The sequence below is a fragment of the Calcarisporiella thermophila genome (genome assembly GCF_041956535.1).
Source record: "Calcarisporiella thermophila strain CBS 279.70 unplaced genomic scaffold VTP21scaffold_22, whole genome shotgun sequence".
In the NCBI taxonomy this organism is placed as follows: domain Eukaryota; kingdom Fungi; phylum Calcarisporiellomycota; class Calcarisporiellomycetes; order Calcarisporiellales; family Calcarisporiellaceae; genus Calcarisporiella; species Calcarisporiella thermophila.
Window position 1 is genome coordinate 80,278 of NW_027192212.1, and position 18,796 is coordinate 99,073.

Genomic DNA, 18,796 nt, shown 5'->3' on the forward strand with positions numbered 1-18,796 from the left:
GATCATGCCTGGTCATTCTCCAACAATTATGTTGCGCATTCTTCAAAAAGTTGTGACATTTCCTGAGATCAATCAAAAGTCTTGGATATTATCTGGGTAACCCTGGCAATGTAATTCTTTACTATGTGTATTTTAATCGAGTTTCTACTGTGATAAAAAATTTACCTCATTTCAAAAAGTAAAATGAACTATGATGAGAATGATGGTTAAGAAAAGTCAACTAACCACTTGAAAACTTTGTGAACCTATCAAGATAACAAGCCTTAGGTTCAAATTAACCGGCTTTTATTTCATATTCTCATAATAACCAACTAACCTAATGAATTCCCCGTTAATGGTCCTTACAGATAAACCTGCCCTCGTACGGAGTTCAAAGTATAACTTATAGGTGCTTTCATATTAATTTCATTCACATCGGAGAGAAAAGTCTTATCGTAATTATTTAGGTTACAGATCTCGTACACAAAAATATGGCGTATATTAAGAGATTTGCTTCATCTTTGAGAGGACTCGTTCATAATCAAAATAGCTCCACAAATGATCCTTCTCGAATGATTTCTCCGGCTTCATTTCCAAATCGTTCAACGTCAAATGAACGAATCAGAATACATGCTTGGGTATATTACGGTGCTCCTGCTCTTACCGCTTCCGCAGATTACAAAGCTAATAAGATCGATGTCCTTCGAGTGCAATATTTTAAACTACTTGACGATGGAATTCTCGAAAGAATAGATGAAGATTCAGATGATTTATACGCGACGCAGAATGGCTTTTCTGAGAGTAACATTCAGGACATAAGTGAGCATTCAGCTGAACAACTGGTTACTGTATCAGGTTCGATAGATAGTATGAGGTCACTCTTCGCTTGTGGCTCAAAAAAGTATAATGCAATTAATACGCTTGTAAAATTTGTCACAACTTACGAGCTTACGGGTATTGATATCGATTTCGAAACTTTTGGACGCTGGACTTTAGAGGACTATGATAATTACAAGGCTTTTGTCACTAGTCTGGGTATTAGGCTCAGAAATGCGAAAAAAAAGCTTGCAATATGCGGTCCTATGTGGACGTCAAAAGAATCCCCGTTGATATGGAATTACCCCGATTTCGTCAAGCTACCTGTTGATTATATAACTCCTATGCTCTATGATTATCAATGTGACTATGGCGGTGGTTCACCCATCTGCCCTTTGTCATGGCTGAAAGAGTGGACATTAAATATGCTTGAGATATTCCCCGTAGAGCGACTCGTTATAGGACTACCTTCATATGGATACACGGCAACCCTGGACAAATATGACATTCAAAATCTCACATTAGAACAAATTAAAGAAGCTGGTGGGTATAATGGTGGGAAAAGAGATAAAGAATCTGCTGAGGTCATAAAAATCACAGCTAATGGCCAAGTATTCGTATCTAACGATAAGATTTCGCTTAATACAAAATTACAGCTTGTACAAAGTCTAGGGATCAAACAAGTCTCTATATGGCACCTTGGAGGAAATGATTGGTTTTAGTTATACATAAATACATAAATACATAATGATATATAAAATTTATATGTTACCAAGATTCCTCTGGTAGGATAACAACTCAATTTGGATGTAATTGCTTAACTTCATAAAAACATGGGAGATCCATAGGATAATACTTGTGAATCTTTTGAAGATAAAAGAGTTAGAGACTTTTAACCATATCAAATATTACATTGTTTTCCGTGAAAAAAAAAAAGATATCAATGGCCTATTGATCTCAAGCACTGCAATAAGTATTTTAGCCATTGTTTTTTATATATAATGCACATTTTAATTTCATTTGACATTTCGGATACCGAAAACTTAGACTGCCATAATAATCCTTGAGTAGATATATTTAAATTAGAATCAAAGGAAAATACAGACTAAGGTGTGGGTGTGAATAAATTTACAAAATATATTAATATTAAATTAAATGATTAATGGATTTTAATATCTATTCTCAATGGCCTGTTCAAAGTAACGTTAAGATTAAACTGATCAATGAACTTGAATAATTTGTTTTCTTGTTCTCTGACTTGTGTAATATTGCCTCCCATCATCAAGATCCAAGAATCAGGTTGCCTTTTAAGCTTTGGAATAATAGCGGGCTTTGGGCGTGGTGGTTTCGATTTATTCTGTGTCGCACCTTCGTCATCGATAATACTCTGAGAGGTCATAGTGGTTTCAGGATAGTCTTGGTAAACATAACACAGATTGTCGCTAGTTGTAGGCATAACCGAAGCGACTTGAATATTGAATGGCTTTAGATAGTCAGATATATACACACGACTCCCATCCTTATTTGTTCCTCCATACTGGTACACATAGAGAGGATCACGTTTTTGCCAGTCTGCCCAGATTTTATCGATATATGCGTGATGCATATAGAAAATTGGACTGCAAGAAAGCAAATATTAATTTAGATCAATCTCAAAAATACTACAAGTTGATAATACACCTACTCATTAGGGCCTGCCATTGTAGCCATATCACCGCCAACTCCATTATGAATCCCAGCGTGGGGGTTGCCTTCAATTGCCGGATGAAAATCCTGATACCTGTTATTGCTATAGACGATATGTTGGATGGTGGTAGGGTCCGCAACATATCCTTTCAAGTTTTCAAGGGAGCGCTGGAGACAGTGCGGAGATGTCTGATCGTAGTCCTTATAGGTGACTTGCCAATTGGCAAATGGGCCAGTACTAACACAACTACCACTACCGCCGCACCAGTCGTTTGAGAATACAGGACTTGAAATGGGATTAAGATAGTCTTCACTCCAATTCTGTATCGATAATTCGTTATTGTTCGTACTTAAACAATTAATCTAGAATATCTACTTACCCAATATGGTATCACAACATTAGGGTTTATACTCTGCAACGCTTTTTCATATTCACGGAGGTAAGCGCGATGCCATGGGAGAAACTGGGGTTGATAATGAGCATATGCCGTAGCTTCCTGGTGCCATTTAGTCAGTAAATCATAACGACTTGGTCTGACGCCTTGATTAAGTTGTTTCACCGCATTGATGAAATCAATACGCTCTTGTGTTGTGAATTGACGGATCTCTTTGCGTACAGCAATAGTGGCACAACTACCTTCAGCATAAGGAACGGAGGAGAGTAACGGGATAAATGCAAAGATATAAAAAATAAAGAGGTTTCGGGAGAAAATAGCTCCGAGCTTCATTCTATTAGCAGGATGTAGTGAGAGGAATGGGAGAGTGATAAGGTTGTTTTTTTATTGATATATCTTTGGGATTTATTCCCTGAGCTCTAAAGCGAAATGTTATACATTATATACTCTAGCGTTGATTTGGCAAATGAAACCGGGTGAATTGGCCAGGTACAACTGCCATTTATTATTATATAGCTAATTTTCGTGGGAAGCCCAGAATTAGGCTAATTAAAACTGAATCGTTACCAGTAAATCGAATTTTGAATTTGGTTCATATGGAACACCACTGCTAAGGTAACATGGTCTAAGCAAGAGAATTCGCCATAGGAAACCTAACGGGTAAGAAAATCACTATAATTATATTTTTATGTCCGCTGGCAGCATTCTACGTTAACCTGCCTTTTTGAAATATGAAAACTGATATATTCTAATGATTGCGAGAAACCCAACCAGATTGTGAATCTGCAAATGTGGAGAAATCATGGAGGCGTAGCTAACGATATTAATCTTCTATGCTAGTAATAATTTAATTTTAAAATGTTGTATACGGACTATTAAATTGCAAAAAAAAAAATACTTGTAGTTTAATATCTAGATTTTTTTTATTATTAGAGTCAGTGGATGGTTTCTCTAAGTTAGGTCAATATTCCGTCTCCTGGTGTATTAATAATATATTCTGATTACAAACATTTAATTACCTGGGAATATCCTAGATATCAATTTATGCATTAAGGCACCATTAATTTTAAAAATTCCCTTTGTTTAGGAAATGCCTCAAACTTAACCATTTGCCAAAATAGCTCAAAATAGATATCTTTCCGCTCACAAAATACCTTGGCACGAGGAGTTTACCTGGTTCGAAATGAGTTGCATGATGATTCCTGGGTTAATGATATTGGCTTTATTAACGAGAAATATTCGGCTGGCAAAATGATAAAGATTTATATAAATTTTAGAATCATTTTAGAAGATATTATAACTTTACAACTTTCTTTTAGATGAAATATTATATATAGCTTGTTTTTATTTCTACGACAATATCCTGGGTTAAATTGGTGAAAAAGAAAGTAACAGTTGAAATGACCTTGGTGTTATTGAAAATATTAGGCAAAGAGCACCTTAATAAAAGGTCAACGTTAGCCAATTCATTAGTAATGCAAGCCTACGTATCCCAGGTTTTACACAAAGAAATGTTAGAGCAGGATATCCTAGTGTGATTTGACAACATTGACAATCAACTCCCTGGTTCCCTTTCCGAGGAATCACATTAGAACCGATACCTTTATATAGTCTTATTTTGTTATCCCAGGCTAAAAACGTTTTTATTTTCTATTTACTCTGTAATTATTTTATTTTTTAATAAAACGGCCTCATCATCATGAAATAAGGACCACTGATTGAATATCTCATTTATTCTAAGCTGCATAACCAGTGGTGGTGAGTGTCCTTAAGGCTTTTTAGTGGGCTAAGATGAGGGGATATTCGAAGTAGATACTGTGCGCGAGTCATACAATAAGATAATGCTGAACATCGATACGGTATTTACTTGAGCATATATTGTCTTAATTGAATTACTTTAGCTCGCATATATACAATGGCCCTGTACTTGGTCTGCCGTGCAATCTCAGTGGAATTCCGAGACGAGGGCGGCAATGAGGAAAGCTTGAGGATGGAGATAGTTCCATCTTCAGTATCGACTATGAATGAATAACTAAGAGAGCGTCGCGTGATAAGACAACTGTGGACAATGTAGATACACGAACAATGCGAAGATTGACACGCACGTGTGGATATGAAGAGGTTAGCGCTGGAGATGTCGATATGATATCCGAAGAGAACGCGACAGAGCCTGCGGAAGGACGGTCGGTCGAGGAGGAACGTCCTCCAGGTCGCTCGCTGCAGCGAACTGGACGCTAGTATACTACACAATGTGTAAATAGGGATTATTACCCTACCTAATAGCATGCAATGAGATGGCTCCTTTTTTGTTTAGCTGCCTAACATATTGACGACTATACCACGTGAAGTAAACATCCCATTGCGATATTGACTAATGATAGGCGGGGGTAAACGTGTTTTCTCAGCGTCACCTTTCTAACATCTACATAATGGCACTTGTGCGACGCGACAAGCAGGGAAAATGTGTAGCTGATGATGTTCGTGTACCATGACGTCTTCTGAAGAGTATGCCAAACCGTCGTCGTAAGCAAAGTCAACCGATAGTCGCCAAGAGTGTCAGCGCTACACAAGCAATTGCTTCAGCGCAAGTGGGTGTACAAATGCCGCACACTCATGTGTCACAGTCATACACAATCAAGGTGCCATTCAACTATTGTAGAAGCGTTGTTGCGATTGGTTATAAAATCATCAGCTTTGCTAGACAAATGAAGCTCATGCTGAGACGCAGCTTTGTATTACAGCCAAGTCCGATGAAAGAGGTGTCCGTGGACGTTTCACGGCGACATGGTAAAATTCATTTTTTCTATGAATTCTTACTGTGGCAATCCGAGCGACCATTGAGATTTTCTGGAATATTGGAAGCTTTGCCGCAGCATCGGCGGTTGTACCGTATCATTCACTAAATGGGTTTGCACTCAGCTGACATTCTGAGAGAAGTATAAATGGGCTTGAAAATTCCCTGGTAAGTCGAAAATCATCAGTAAAGTTAATTTCTGCACTAATCAACACCTTTCTGACATTAATATGACGGCCGACTTCGATTCTACTCCAAAAATCGTTTTTGGCATATTTGGAGCTTTCTTCGGTATTATACTCCTTTCGATACTTGTCAGCTCTTGTCGATCAAAATCTCAGATCGTGACTAAGCCACACGCTCCAGTAATAGTACGAGTGGGTTCTGTATACCATATTACTATCCCTGAGTCCGCACATACCTCTCACGACTCGCATCACAATACCGTTTGGTGTACCAGTCCTACGCCCGCGGCAGATTGCTATGGCACATCGATACATGATCACTACACCCCATCCAATGATACATGTGTGTCGATTTCCTATGATACATCGACAACCACTTACTGCGATAACTCTACGCCATCGTCCAACGATACGCCATCTCCATCTTCCAGTGATACGTCGCCTCCTTCGTCCAGTGACACTTCGTACTAAGTTTCGAATGATTAGCATGCCGCTTCCAAGCTCCCTTAGACATGAACTAGATTGCCGTAGTCATTCCATACCCAAATTTGAAGTTTTCTTGTGTAATTATGTTGTAGATAAACGCGATAGTTGTATTGCGATACTTTTTCCTTGCTTGGATGTAGTATGGAATGTTTCCTGATTCTAATTTGTGAATATCTGTTGTGTATAACAATAATGCTAAATTTCATAAAGTGTCCATACTCCACTCTCTTCCATTTCAATTGGGAACGAATTCACATCATTATTGAGCTCTTCTAATTCAATTCGATATTCCTATGATCTATCCGACTGATATGATCCTATGTAGCAATAATAAATTATATTACAGCATTTTCCAAACACATTATACTTTCCAACCTAGTAAAATATTCACTTTTACAATGAAGCAATATGCTATGGCATAAAGGGAAAGGCAACTAGGCAGGCGATGTCATGACGTTAATTTCGTCAAGATGTTACTAACCAAAAATTAACCAACGATAGTGATACTAAATTAATTTGTATAGCATTATTGTAAGGTTTGATTTTTTTTTACATTTACAGTTTGATTTCAGGTCCTTACTTTTCTTTTTGTATGTTATTTTTATTATATTATTATAGGTAAGGATCAGATATAAATCATTTTTCTTTAGCAAATATTTACTAATAAACATTCCTATTTTTTTTGTTATTTTTATTATTATTTCTATTACATAATTAAAAGTGTCAAAAAGTAGAAATTTCCTTTGTAACAGACTGAGCACAAAGCCTGGCAATTCAGCCGTGGGAAAGAGCGGAAAAGAACTAGGGAAATTTCCCATAATTGGAATGCACTAATAATACAATCCTAGCATGCGTGATTAACAGTAAAATAAAGTCAAGTTGTTCAAAAGACAGGCTTGGGAAGATTAAACCTCAAATAGATTAACATGTTACATGTGCAAAATCTCCCAAATTCATTGGATTCTAGCATCGTTCTGCACGGGAAATGTGTACTAGGCGACGGTTTACAATTCACTAAGTTTTCCGTTATTCACGGATAGATTAAATATCTATTCTTGTTTTTCTGGGTCATTAATGTTGTATTTTTAATAAGATTATATTGACAAAAGGAAAGAAGACAGATAGAAGGGATAATACAAATAACACACACCAAGGAACTCAAGATAGAAAGCACATACTATATATATATATCTGATTGGTTAGGGTAGGAGATAAAAAGGGATAAAGATGGTGAGACGCATGCTCGTACATGTAAGGCGCGTGCTTGTACAAGTGTGCTTTTAACTGACATAGCACAAATATTATCTGGAATATATCAGACTACCAGTCACGCCTGGTCGTCCTCCAATTAATCCAATTGTATCTATTGTGTAATTGTTTCTTTAATAATTATTCTGATAGGTTTACACAACGTCCTTCATTTCAAATGGTAGAACCGTCCTTCGTCATTAATGCATCATCGACCCGTGCTTTCGAATATTTAAAGGTCGTTCTTTCTGCATTTGTCGTCCCATACTTGTCCTTTATTCGCTTCGTGAATTCTTACTTCATCAATTGCTTGAAACAATGAAGGTTCTAATTCTTCTCGCTAGCGCCATTGCCGGCGCCATGGCCTCAACCCTTGAAATTTACAACAAGCCGAATTTCCAGGGTGGTTTACGCTTCACCCTACGATCGTGCAAGTGCGAAACGATTGACTCTGGCTACGTCGGCTCTTGGCGCGTGGGTGCCGGCGGACGAGGAGAGCGCTTCTGCTTCTGGAAAACGAATGACTGCCAGGCCCACGGTTTGCCTAAATGGTGCGCAACCCTTCCAGCTGGACGCGAAGACAAAAACCCTGGAGACAAGCACTGGAAATCCGTGTCCAAGGGTGGTTGCTAATGCTCTAGCTTGTTTAAAGGCCTTGTTATCGTTAGGTTACATAGTTTAATTGTCTCTGTTATGAAGCTGCCCTTTATGGCAGGATCGTATTGTGTTGACCCTGACGATTAAATATATTGGCTCTCAATTTCTGTAGTAGCGTTATCTACTGTTCTTTATAGTCGAAATCAATAATATGACACCTTTTTTGAAATGTCCATGGCCATGCACGGTGAACTTGAAAATCCTTCCACTACGGTAGTGGCATTAAAGATTAATAACGCTGATTAATCATCCTCATCCCATGTAAAGGCTACTCAAAAGATTGACACTTTGTTGTTCTTTAATGAGGTATTTATTTTAGTATGAAATTTTGGGCTGAAAATTGAAGCCTACATTAAAAATGTCAATGACTCTATGTAACAAACACTGGATAAAAGGTTTGAATTCGGTTCCGAGAAATTGTTGCAGAGTTGCTCCTTACAATCCGAACAGTTGCCTGCGATTGTCAGCGTCAGATGACAGACTGTCCAATGCAACATTGTTCAAGAAAGAGTAACTTTGTTGGACGACGGTAACAATATTATTATCGTATCGCCCTACATAGCGCTGGTGATGAACGGATCGGATAACAAATTCAAGTAATATACTTGAAGACTACATATCACGAATAAAGACGACCAAATACTACGTGATATATTATTCTAAGGATGGGTAAGGTAATCGTAATAATAACGTCCTAATCAACCTACTCCACCACGTTAGGTCAAGCCGTTTCTTATGCAGCTCTCGACTACCGAGCTGAAGAACAGCCTTGTCGCCTTGAAGAACTCCCACAACTGCTACTACAAGGCTCAAAAAGAACAACATGTCGAGTGATCGAGCACCTGGTGCAGATGATGACGGCTTCGGCACCGTGACTCTCTTCGAAAACCTGCGGGCCTTAGCTGCCAACGAATTTGTGCCCAAGCGTACCGTCGAGTTCCAGTTCTACATGGCTGAGGATGCCGGTCTTCTAGGATCGCAAGAAATCACCAGCAACTACAAGCGCAATAATATCAATGTCGTGACCATGTTACAGCTCAACATGGCCGGTAGGATGCCGAATGGTACAAGCTACTTGGATGCGTGATACGCTTCAAATCCACATCGCTAACTTGACCGTATCGGATCGATGTTATTACCGATTATACGGACAAGAACCTTGCGGTCTTTATGCGCAAAATCATTTTAACGTACACGCATTTGCCATAGGGAATTATCCGGTGCGGCTACGCCTGCTCGGACCACGCTTCCTTCAACAAATACGTCTTTCCCAGTGCAAAGGCCTTCGAAGCCATCACAGGTGGCGCCGATAATCCATACATACACACTTTCAAGGATATCATTGAAAACGGCATTGGCTTAAATCCTGTCCTCGAGTTTGCCAAACATAGTCTTGCCTACTTGCATGAAACTTCCAATGCCTAATGCTCTTAACCGCCACGATGTTCTTTCGTGTTTCCAGGCAATAACACTGGGATTTCCCCCGGGAAACCGAGTTTTCATACTATAGGCAGACGTTATAATAAAGATCCAAGTGAATCCGAAGATATTCTCCTCTCATCGTTGGACTGAACATTCAATTAGTCATATTAAGGATCTATTACTAAATTAAATAAGCAGTAATTGCCAATGCTCAGTCCTCGTACGGCGAGAATTACTAAGGCATTACGATTTGTGACTACCAGACCGTTTCAAGCAAGCTGCAATTCTGGAATCCATCTATCTTTAGCTTTGCACTAAACTCAAACCTTTATTATACAAGCCACTCAAATCAGATTGTGATTCCTATAGGTATTTAATACCTAATTCGGATATTTCTAGTTTCTCAGGTGGATTTAAAGAAACGCGATACATTTTCAAAATGATTTCTACGCTTTATTCAGTTTTTTTCTGGATCGGTCTTTTGGCTGTTGTTCCTTATCTGACTTTGGTAGCCTATGGTGCCTATGCCTGTCAAGAGCAGGACCTAAAAAAGAAATATAATGCTCAATGGGCTCTCGTCACCGGCGGTTCTTCCGGTATTGGTGCTGCTATTGTTCGCAAATTGGCCTCTCAGAAGTTGGATGTGGTAGTTGTCGCGTTGGATGATGCAGTTTTGGCCAAATTTAAGACAGAAATCCAAAAAGAATATCCAACTCGCCAATTCCGCTTCGTCGGTTGTGATCTGTCTACACCATCTGGTGATTATTTAGATGCCATCAAGAAGGCAACCTCCGATATCACCGTGCAAATTTTATGTGTGAATGCCGGATTCATTACCACTGGCTGTTTTGCCGATATAACATTCGTTAGGAACATGGCTAACTACCACACCAACACTACATCTGCAGTTATTCTTACCCATTATTTCTTGAACGAGATGATATCACAAGGCAAGAAGGGCCTCATAACATTCACATCTAGTAGTGCTGGCTTTATTCCAAGCCCAATGAGCGCTCTGTACTCCTCCACCAAAATCTTTTTAACCACCTTTGCAGCTTCGTTAGCTGCTGAGACGGCCGAAGATGGGATCGATGTTCTTGTCATTCATCCATCGCCAATTAACTCCAATTTTTACAGCAATGCCGGGAAAATGTCTGCCCTCCATGTCGCTCATAAGCTTTCCTCACCTCCTTCAGTAATTGCCGACACAATTTGCAGAAATGCTGGCAAGATAGTTGTTGCTGATCAGGGTTTAATCACTGTGGTCATGAAGATTATCTTTGGAAAAATCTTGGACTGGAATGTTTTTGCAGAGATTATGAAGATGGGTCTTCGATATAACAGTGACTATAAAGCTATGAAAATCAATCGAGGGATCACGGACAAGAAGCTTTGAGTATTTTTTAATTTGCTCTTTATTTTTCAAATGTATATCGGTAATAAATACCAATTCATTTAGACAGTATATTTTACAGAGATTTAAAAACTATAATATCTCGAAAAAATGATGTGCTTAATTTCTATTCCATTGTCAATAGAAAAATGGTTAGATGACCAGTAGATAGATATAATCCAGCTTGGAATTGGTCAGTATGGGTAGCAATTTTCACCCATAGTAGTTATTACCAAAACTATGATATTCATTGAAGCATACTGTCTTTTATTAACTTAGATGAAGTGGAAAAATCAAGCAAAATAAACATGCAATACTAAAGGGTTTAGTTTTGCATTATTAACAGCGATTTTGATAACTAATAGTAGCGAAGAATTTATTTAAACCCCAATTATCGCAATTCTAATAGTTTAGCCAGTGGGATCCCCGACTGTAGTTTCATTCACTGTATTCTCGAAATGTAACTTTACAGAGCTAGCTAGATAAACATTGCCGCTGGTTCAGTTCCTTGTCGCCATATACACACCTACCAGATACACAGTGCGAGTATAAACATCGAAATATACAACATTCTTTTATGGTTCCTTTTGAAAATAAGTAGAAGCTGTGTTTATTGACGTAAGCAATTAGCAATAAAACAAGATTGGCCTCATGTATATGGAAAAAGCTGGTCCTAGCGCAGTGAGTGTGTTTGTTATAAAGTTGAATTTTTTAATGTGATAATCATTCTATTTTACCGATAGCGCACTGAACTTTTGCCTTGTTGATTTTGTTAATGATCTTGTTGCTATCTATCATTTATTCTTATCATTTTCTATATGGAAAAACGGTCATGGCGTAGAGAATATGGAAAAAGCCGCTCCTGGCGCACTGAATCTTTTCATTATAAACTTGGTTTTTCATTAATGTTTAACTCGTGATTTTATTGATGGAGCGCCGATGCTTTTTACTTGTTATTTTTATAGATAACCTTATAGTTGTTTTTTTATTCAGTTGAGTTATTATTTACGTCATTTTCTAGATTTTTTATTTGATTGCAACCACATTTTTCATAACTCATGATATCATTATAACAATCTTTAGCTACATAAGCACCTAGAACATATTTTTTCATTCATCACAATAGGCGTTATTTATTCCACAGCAATTTTCATAGTCTTTACGTTTATAATTATAACGAAAATAGCATCCTCGTTTAGTATCACCTATCCAATAGATATTGCCAACTATTCTCCGACAACATTCTATAGTTTTATCATTGTTGACACATTGACAATTTAATGAAGCATTCAAGCTGCAGGATATAATTAATAGAAATAATAATTTAATGAATACTTCGGCCATATACAAATTTATTATAAAGCAGTTTTAAATATCTTAAGAATTTTATATATCAACCTAAGGCCCTCTAAGCAATAAATAACTTGATTCTTTTTCTTAAATTGATATTTATGGTTTTTCAAATTTATTCGCCTTGCCAATCTGTTTCAAAGTTATGTGTATTAAACATACCCCTGTGTTAATCGAAAAACCTACTACAATTTGTAATTTCTCATGTCATCAAGTTATATTTATTTTATGCTAATAACACCGTAAGAGCCATAATATCGTATTATGGCATTAAAAGAAATCCTGTCGATTAGAACTGGTACAATTCCTACAGACTACGACTGTAAACAAAGTTGAATTATTAGAGCTTTTGTTTATTCCTGTAGCCCAGTGTCATTTTCCATAAGATATTGTCGAATTCGATTAGCATTGCAATATTAAGTTAGAATTTATTTCGGTAAAATCGCTCATTGTTCTCAAAGTTTGTTGAAGGTTTCGTGCCTCAATTAGCGTTCGCAACACTTGGAAATAGTACAAAAAGGGTGCGAGCATGAAGAAGTATATCAAGATGATACAGAAACTCAGGAAGATGGAATCAAATCTTAGTTGTCTTCGCTGTTCAACTCTTAAAGAAGAAACGCGTCATAGATGTGAACTTGTCTTGATATATCTTGATGTCCGCTACAAACTATGTTCGTCCTGTGATATTATTCCAAGTAGCTAGTGATTCTAAATATTCCATATCTATATTTTTAAGTCTATCTCCAAACTACTCTATCATGAATAACTATTTTAGCTTATTTGCTAAACATGAACAATTTCATAAGGACAAGCTACGGTGATGGTCAGTGAATTTATTATTCTTTGTTATAGCATAAAAAATAGTAGTATACAGAATATAATATAATGACCATGGAAAAGACTTTTCCTCCTCTATTGATTTAGCTTCCCTCAACTCCAGCTCGAGCTATCTCTTCGTCTTGTTCGATTTTACCCCCAGACACCCCAACTGCACCAACACAATTTCCTTTAGAATCATGTATCGGCAGCCCGCCTCCAAACGTTACCAATCCATTATTACTATGTTCGAATTGCCATACGGCTCCTCCAGGTTGGGACATTTGGCCTAGTATAGCTGTTTCACATCGAAACAAAGCTGAAGTCTTGGCTTTTTTAATGGAGATATCCAACGAACCAAGAAGAGCATTGTCCATTCGCACAAAGTATAATAGATGAGCAGCCGAGTCTACGATAGCTACATTGACTGGTACTCCAATTTTTTGGGCTTTTTCAACACATTTCTCTCCTATTTTTTGGGCCATATCCATTGTAAGGAAAAGATTCGAGCTTTTCTCCATGATTGTGCAAGTCGAGAAAACGGTATTGTAGCGCTATTTATTTATATTGACAAAATGTGGCTACCTAATGAAACTACAGAATATTGATATCGTGAGAATATTTTTGTGAGTGCAAATATAGTTATTTTCACCGAAATTGCCCATGATGTCGGATTATCGATGAAGCCCAATATATTAATCAAATAGAAAAGTGTGCCATATATTAAAAAAGCATTTTCTTGAACTTTAGTCATAAACCAACAATGTAAAGTCGCCGTTCGTCACTTGAGATACTTTGCGATAACGTTTAACTTGGTCGAGATCAATATAGACCCAGCATCACAAAACACTTTTGTAGATCATGTTATCAAACATATATTCAATAGAGGTCATAGTAGAGAGTTTAGAATTTTGGTTTACTATGAATATCGGATATATTCTAAAATTGATATCTCCTTATTGTTCCGAATTAAAGTCTTTCCTAGGTGAATCTATGAGCATATTGAAGGCGTAAAAAATCCGCATATATCAGGTAGAGGGTAATGTGAAAGGACGAAAAAGCCTCAGATAGCCTAGATAATGTTAGCGTGCCTGGGTTATATTTTCGTTAAGCAAGATTCCCTGTAGTGGCTTTACTAAATAAGTTGTATTTAATGAAACTGCAATATAAGGTTATCCCCTGAGTTTTGTTAATGAAAATAATATAGAGATGGTTTTTACGTATCCCCTCATTTAGTATTTTTCCAAAACCCTTCTCTTCCATTCGTTTTCTTACTTTTCAAAATGATGCAAAAGCGATTTTCAATTAAACAGGCTGTTGTTCCGCCACTCTATTCGCTATTGATCCTCTTTTTTTTTTACTACCTTTTCATATCCATCTCTTTTCTTAAATCAATCCCAACCCAAGTTGACTCTTCATTAACCCTGATTAATCAGGCAAATGCGACGCGCAGAGCTCGCGCTGTCTTTGTTGCTCTAGTGCGAAATTCCGAACTGAAAGGGATGCGAAACGCGATAAGGCACATAGAAGACAGATTCAACCGAAATTACGGTTACCCTTGGGTGTTTTTAAACGATGAAGAATTTACGGAGGAATTCAAGCTATATACTAGCTCAATAATAAATTCCCCAACTTATTACGGTAAATAACCCCTTTTATATAAGTTCCATAATGTTTCATTATTTATATTTTTAAGACTATAGGATTGGTACCAAAGGATCATTGGAGTATTCCTGAGTGGATTGATGAAGAAAAGGCGCGAATTGCGAGGGAAGACCAAGCGAAGCGCAATGTTCCATACGGTGGAAGTTTATCTTACCGACATATGTGTAGGTAATAAGAAATCGAATTTTCTCGCATCGGCATATTTGTATAACACTGACATTTGTTAACTACCTAGATTTGAATCTGGATTTTTCTTCCACCATCCGCTTCTTCAGGATTACGATTACTACTGGCGTGTTGAACCAAACGTAGAATATTTTTGCGATTTGGACTACGACCCCTTCCTCTTCATGCAAGATAATGGTAAAAAATATGGTAAGTAACATATTTAAGTTGTGCCATTCCATATGGTAATAGTGGTTTAATATTTGAAAATTGAGGCTGGACTTTATCTTTACGTGAAAACGAGCATACAATTCCCACCCTCTGGGAAACTACTCGTCGTTTTATGAATGAATATCCCCACTTAATTCCACCCAACAATACACTCGATTTCATCACGCATGATGGGGGAGTTACTTACAATCGATGTCATTTCTGGTCCAACTTTGAAATTGGAGACTTACGATTTTGGCGTTCAGAAGCATATATGACATATTTTGAATATTTGGACAAAGCTGGAGGATTCTTTTACGAGCGCTGGGGAGATGCACCTGTACATACGATTGCTGCTGCAATGTTCCTTAGAAGTGACGAGATTCATTTCTTTAATGATATCGGGTACAAGCACTACCCATTCATGTTAGTATCCTAATCTTCGTTCGCGATTTCTTTCTTTACCAGCGTTTTCCTCATTTTCTCCATTTTTTGATTACTAGGCATTGTCCAACTGAAAAAGAGCTTCAATTGAAATGCACCTGCGATCCCGGTCAAACTTATGGTAAGTTTAAATTAAAGATTAGGAATACGTTTGCATATTGCTCTTAACAGCATTGCTTACAGATAATGATTATTATTCGTGTACTCCCTTGTGGCATTATGTCAATCAGCCGAAATAATGTTTAGCTATGTTTTAATACTTGTAAATAGTCTTTGTATATTTTATACAAATGCACACGCTTGTTTGCATTGTTGGGTCTTATAGATTATCTAAAGATATAGCAAAACTGTAATAAATAATCGCACTATTTTTTATTTTTATACTTTGATTTATACTAATAAAAAAACGCATTAATTGCTATAAATTAATGTATACTTTTCATACTGTCTCATCCGAAACTGCGTTACCATAAGGAATTTCCAGCTTTTGGATCCATTTTTTGCGGTAATGATCACGTCCGGTAATGACAACACGATTGGCGTACAGCTCCAAATAAAGAGATCTGGCCTCCTTAATGCTTCCGGGCACAAGATATTCGTTGCCATTTGAATCAGCGTTCCATTCATCGAGGATACCACCAGTATTAATGATCTGGAATCCTTTTGAGTTACCCCCAGGGATTACCTTTCGCACTTGCCAGTCGCTGAGTTGGAGGCCGTAGTGAGTATGGGAGGTGAAAAGAATGGCTTGGGGATATTGTCCTAAAATATCCAAAAGCTCCTTTTGCTGCTTATAGAGGGTCTCGTACACGGGAACTTGACTTCCGGAGGTGGTTTTCGGAAGGGGAATGTGCAGGAAGGTGAATATAGGTTTACCGGTCCTGCCGTGGATCTTAAGGCGATCTCTAAGCCAGTTGAGCTGCTCAGGGCTCAACCAAACGCCATTTCCGCTGTCTAAAAACCTACATACATAGTCAATCAACTATTTTCCAACTATTACCAGCGATAAACCTACTTTTCCGTTCCCAAGAAAATAAGCGGGAAACCGCCAACTTCGCGTTCGTAATATATCTTATCTTCTTTGGTCAACTTTTTGTACCGTGCAAACATGGCCTCCTCCGAGTCGCCACCATATAATTCATGGTTACCAATGTTGAGGAAAACCTTGTCCGGGTGAGGGTTAGCTTGAAGAGTTGCCAGAAAATCAGAGTATTGCTTCTCGCGTCCCTGATTTGTGATATCACCATTGAATACAACCGCCTTGTACTTAGGATCAACATTTAACATATCCTTCAATGTCATTCCCAAATCAGCGTAATCGTGGTGGGTATCGCTAGCAACAAAAAAGGTGGTAAGAGGTTTATCGGTATTAACAGGGGCTGCAAATGCGCCTAAAAGAGCGCTCAGCGTAACGATAGGAATTAAAAATTTCTTAATCATTGACAACAATTTAAAAACGAATGATCTTTCAAATTGGATGAGGAAGAAGTAATGAATGTGATGGGATTATTATTGATTTAAGTGAGGTTTGGGTAAGAAGCTCAAATGATTATGTTTAAATACCCAATTTAGAGTTTATTTGTGGCACAAAGAAGGGATACCGATTTATACACGTGCGAATTGTACACAAATACATCCGCCCAGCAAAACTTCAATAAACAAAACCTTTACTTGGAAGAAACAGATCTATTCCATTTATTAACTAAGCTATCACAATGCAGCGCTTAGGATATATAAACCTAACATTTATATTTGTTAAAAGCTCTTATTTATTTCTTCAAACTAAATACCGCAAGATTGGCTGAAACCGTTAAAAATAAAAAATACCAACAAAGGACCCTAGCTTCATTGTACAGACCAATAAATCAATCTCTCCCGCACTCATGCTTCCAGAGTGAAAAAAATAAGTCGAGGTACAATTCTTTGTGAAACTAAGCAATGCTTATCACAAAGATATTAACTGGGTTTCAAATTCACCTTCGAATTTTACATGGGTGTTTGATCAATACACAATTAGATAATTTTCACTACATAGAAAACGTGCCAAAAAAAATAAATTGAAGAGCCAGGTGTATCGAGCCATATATATCCATTGGTAAGCTAACTATATGCATCTATTTTTTTCTAGGAAGATTGAGAACTTACAAATACATATTAGTAAACAAAAAATGTAAGCTAAAATATATTGCAAAAATTTTCCCATGGAACAACCCTCATTCTCCCAATTCCTGGGAATTATTGATTTAATATTGATAAAATCCGAAAGCCTTTTCGGCCCAAGTCAAAGTGTCTGTCTATATTACCTAAAAAACATTGAAATAAAATGCTCGACTTTTTAGCCAATATATAGTTTATTTCAATGATTTATATTTAAAAAATGGTGTTTATAACACTTCTCGCTGAGGCTTCATGAGTTCTTAGGTTGAATTTTTATACATGATTAAGATTAGGCTTTGAAACAACCAGCGATTTTTTACTTTACTTGCAGACAAAAACTTAATACGCTGCTATTATTAATTGTCCTTCAATATCCATGAATAATGAAACTGATATATTTTTACAAAATCTTTTTTTATTTTGCATATAGTCAATATTAATATCTGCTTTTTCTTTTATTTCACTTTAAGAAGCTTTCTCCTTGAGATCGAGTGGACGGATTTACAACTATTTCAAAAAGTTTGGGCTCCACATTACTATTTTATAATGATAGCTATTTCATTGATTTAACTGGAATCTGAGGTCCTTTCTTTATGAGTTACTTTATTTCTGACTAAATTATTTCAAATTTTCCTTCGGTTATATACTGTCTAGTTATTGCGGCACATTTACCTCTATTGCAAATGCAGCCACCATGTCTGAATTTTCCTGAATTAGCTCATATTACAAAGACCTATTGCTTCCCGATATTCCATGATTCTGAGATTTTCAACTCCACTGATCTACGTAGGTGAAAAATGGGAATCACTTATTCCAATATAGGCATCTTCCAGGTATTTAGGCTTTTTTATATTTTAGCCCAAATATCTATGTCAAAGATCATTCAGCGCCGGGGAAGCTATACAATCACAAAACGGAATGTTAGGGT

At 37.2% G+C, this 18,796-nt stretch overlaps 10 protein-coding genes across 10 annotated transcripts; 8 read left to right on the top strand and 2 right to left on the bottom strand.

The window, feature by feature from the left end:
• Positions 1-551: 551 nt before the first annotated feature.
• On the top strand, positions 552-1,517 carry VTP21DRAFT_5342 (uncharacterized protein; the record flags this gene model as incomplete). The annotated part of the gene is made up of 1 exon (XM_069395853.1): positions 552-1,517. The coding sequence occupies one exon, from the start codon at positions 552-554 to the stop codon at positions 1,515-1,517; it is 966 nt and encodes a 321-aa protein (XP_069247910.1).
• Positions 1,518-1,954: 437 nt separating this feature from the next.
• VTP21DRAFT_5343 (uncharacterized protein) lies at positions 1,955-3,209 on the bottom strand (the record flags this gene model as incomplete). Its single annotated transcript, XM_069395854.1, has 3 exons — positions 1,955-2,414; positions 2,480-2,802; positions 2,862-3,209. 3 exons carry the CDS (start codon positions 3,207-3,209, stop codon positions 1,955-1,957), a joined length of 1,131 nt encoding a protein of 376 aa, XP_069247911.1.
• A 1,582-nt stretch (positions 3,210-4,791) lies between these two features.
• Positions 4,792-5,114, top strand: VTP21DRAFT_5344 (uncharacterized protein; the record flags this gene model as incomplete). Its single annotated transcript, XM_069395855.1, has 2 exons — positions 4,792-4,887; positions 4,914-5,114. 2 exons carry the CDS (start codon positions 4,792-4,794, stop codon positions 5,112-5,114), a joined length of 297 nt encoding a protein of 98 aa, XP_069247912.1.
• Positions 5,115-5,383: 269 nt separating this feature from the next.
• On the top strand, positions 5,384-6,326 carry VTP21DRAFT_5345 (uncharacterized protein; the record flags this gene model as incomplete). Its single annotated transcript, XM_069395856.1, has 2 exons — positions 5,384-5,760; positions 5,858-6,326. The coding sequence occupies 2 exons, from the start codon at positions 5,384-5,386 to the stop codon at positions 6,324-6,326; spliced, it is 846 nt and encodes a 281-aa protein (XP_069247913.1).
• A 1,581-nt stretch (positions 6,327-7,907) lies between these two features.
• On the top strand, positions 7,908-8,222 carry VTP21DRAFT_5346 (uncharacterized protein; the record flags this gene model as incomplete). The annotated part of the gene is made up of 1 exon (XM_069395857.1): positions 7,908-8,222. The coding sequence occupies one exon, from the start codon at positions 7,908-7,910 to the stop codon at positions 8,220-8,222; it is 315 nt and encodes a 104-aa protein (XP_069247914.1).
• Positions 8,223-9,069: 847 nt separating this feature from the next.
• Positions 9,070-9,671, top strand: VTP21DRAFT_5347 (uncharacterized protein; the record flags this gene model as incomplete). The annotated part of the gene is made up of 2 exons (XM_069395858.1): positions 9,070-9,327; positions 9,456-9,671. The coding sequence occupies 2 exons, from the start codon at positions 9,070-9,072 to the stop codon at positions 9,669-9,671; spliced, it is 474 nt and encodes a 157-aa protein (XP_069247915.1).
• A 436-nt stretch (positions 9,672-10,107) lies between these two features.
• Positions 10,108-11,064, top strand: VTP21DRAFT_5348 (uncharacterized protein; the record flags this gene model as incomplete). Its single annotated transcript, XM_069395859.1, has 1 exon — positions 10,108-11,064. One exon carries the CDS (start codon positions 10,108-10,110, stop codon positions 11,062-11,064), a length of 957 nt encoding a protein of 318 aa, XP_069247916.1.
• A 2,136-nt stretch (positions 11,065-13,200) lies between these two features.
• On the top strand, positions 13,201-13,520 carry VTP21DRAFT_5349 (uncharacterized protein; the record flags this gene model as incomplete). Its single annotated transcript, XM_069395860.1, has 2 exons — positions 13,201-13,234; positions 13,336-13,520. The coding sequence occupies 2 exons, from the start codon at positions 13,201-13,203 to the stop codon at positions 13,518-13,520; spliced, it is 219 nt and encodes a 72-aa protein (XP_069247917.1).
• A 990-nt stretch (positions 13,521-14,510) lies between these two features.
• Positions 14,511-15,950, top strand: VTP21DRAFT_5350 (uncharacterized protein; the record flags this gene model as incomplete). The annotated part of the gene is made up of 7 exons (XM_069395862.1): positions 14,511-14,546; positions 14,664-14,868; positions 14,931-15,060; positions 15,128-15,267; positions 15,333-15,693; positions 15,771-15,832; positions 15,895-15,950. 7 exons carry the CDS (start codon positions 14,511-14,513, stop codon positions 15,948-15,950), a joined length of 990 nt encoding a protein of 329 aa, XP_069247918.1.
• Positions 15,951-16,150: 200 nt separating this feature from the next.
• Positions 16,151-17,151, bottom strand: VTP21DRAFT_5351 (uncharacterized protein; the record flags this gene model as incomplete). Its single annotated transcript, XM_069395863.1, has 2 exons — positions 16,151-16,673; positions 16,727-17,151. 2 exons carry the CDS (start codon positions 17,149-17,151, stop codon positions 16,151-16,153), a joined length of 948 nt encoding a protein of 315 aa, XP_069247919.1.
• Between the last annotated feature and the right edge of the window lie 1,645 nt (positions 17,152-18,796).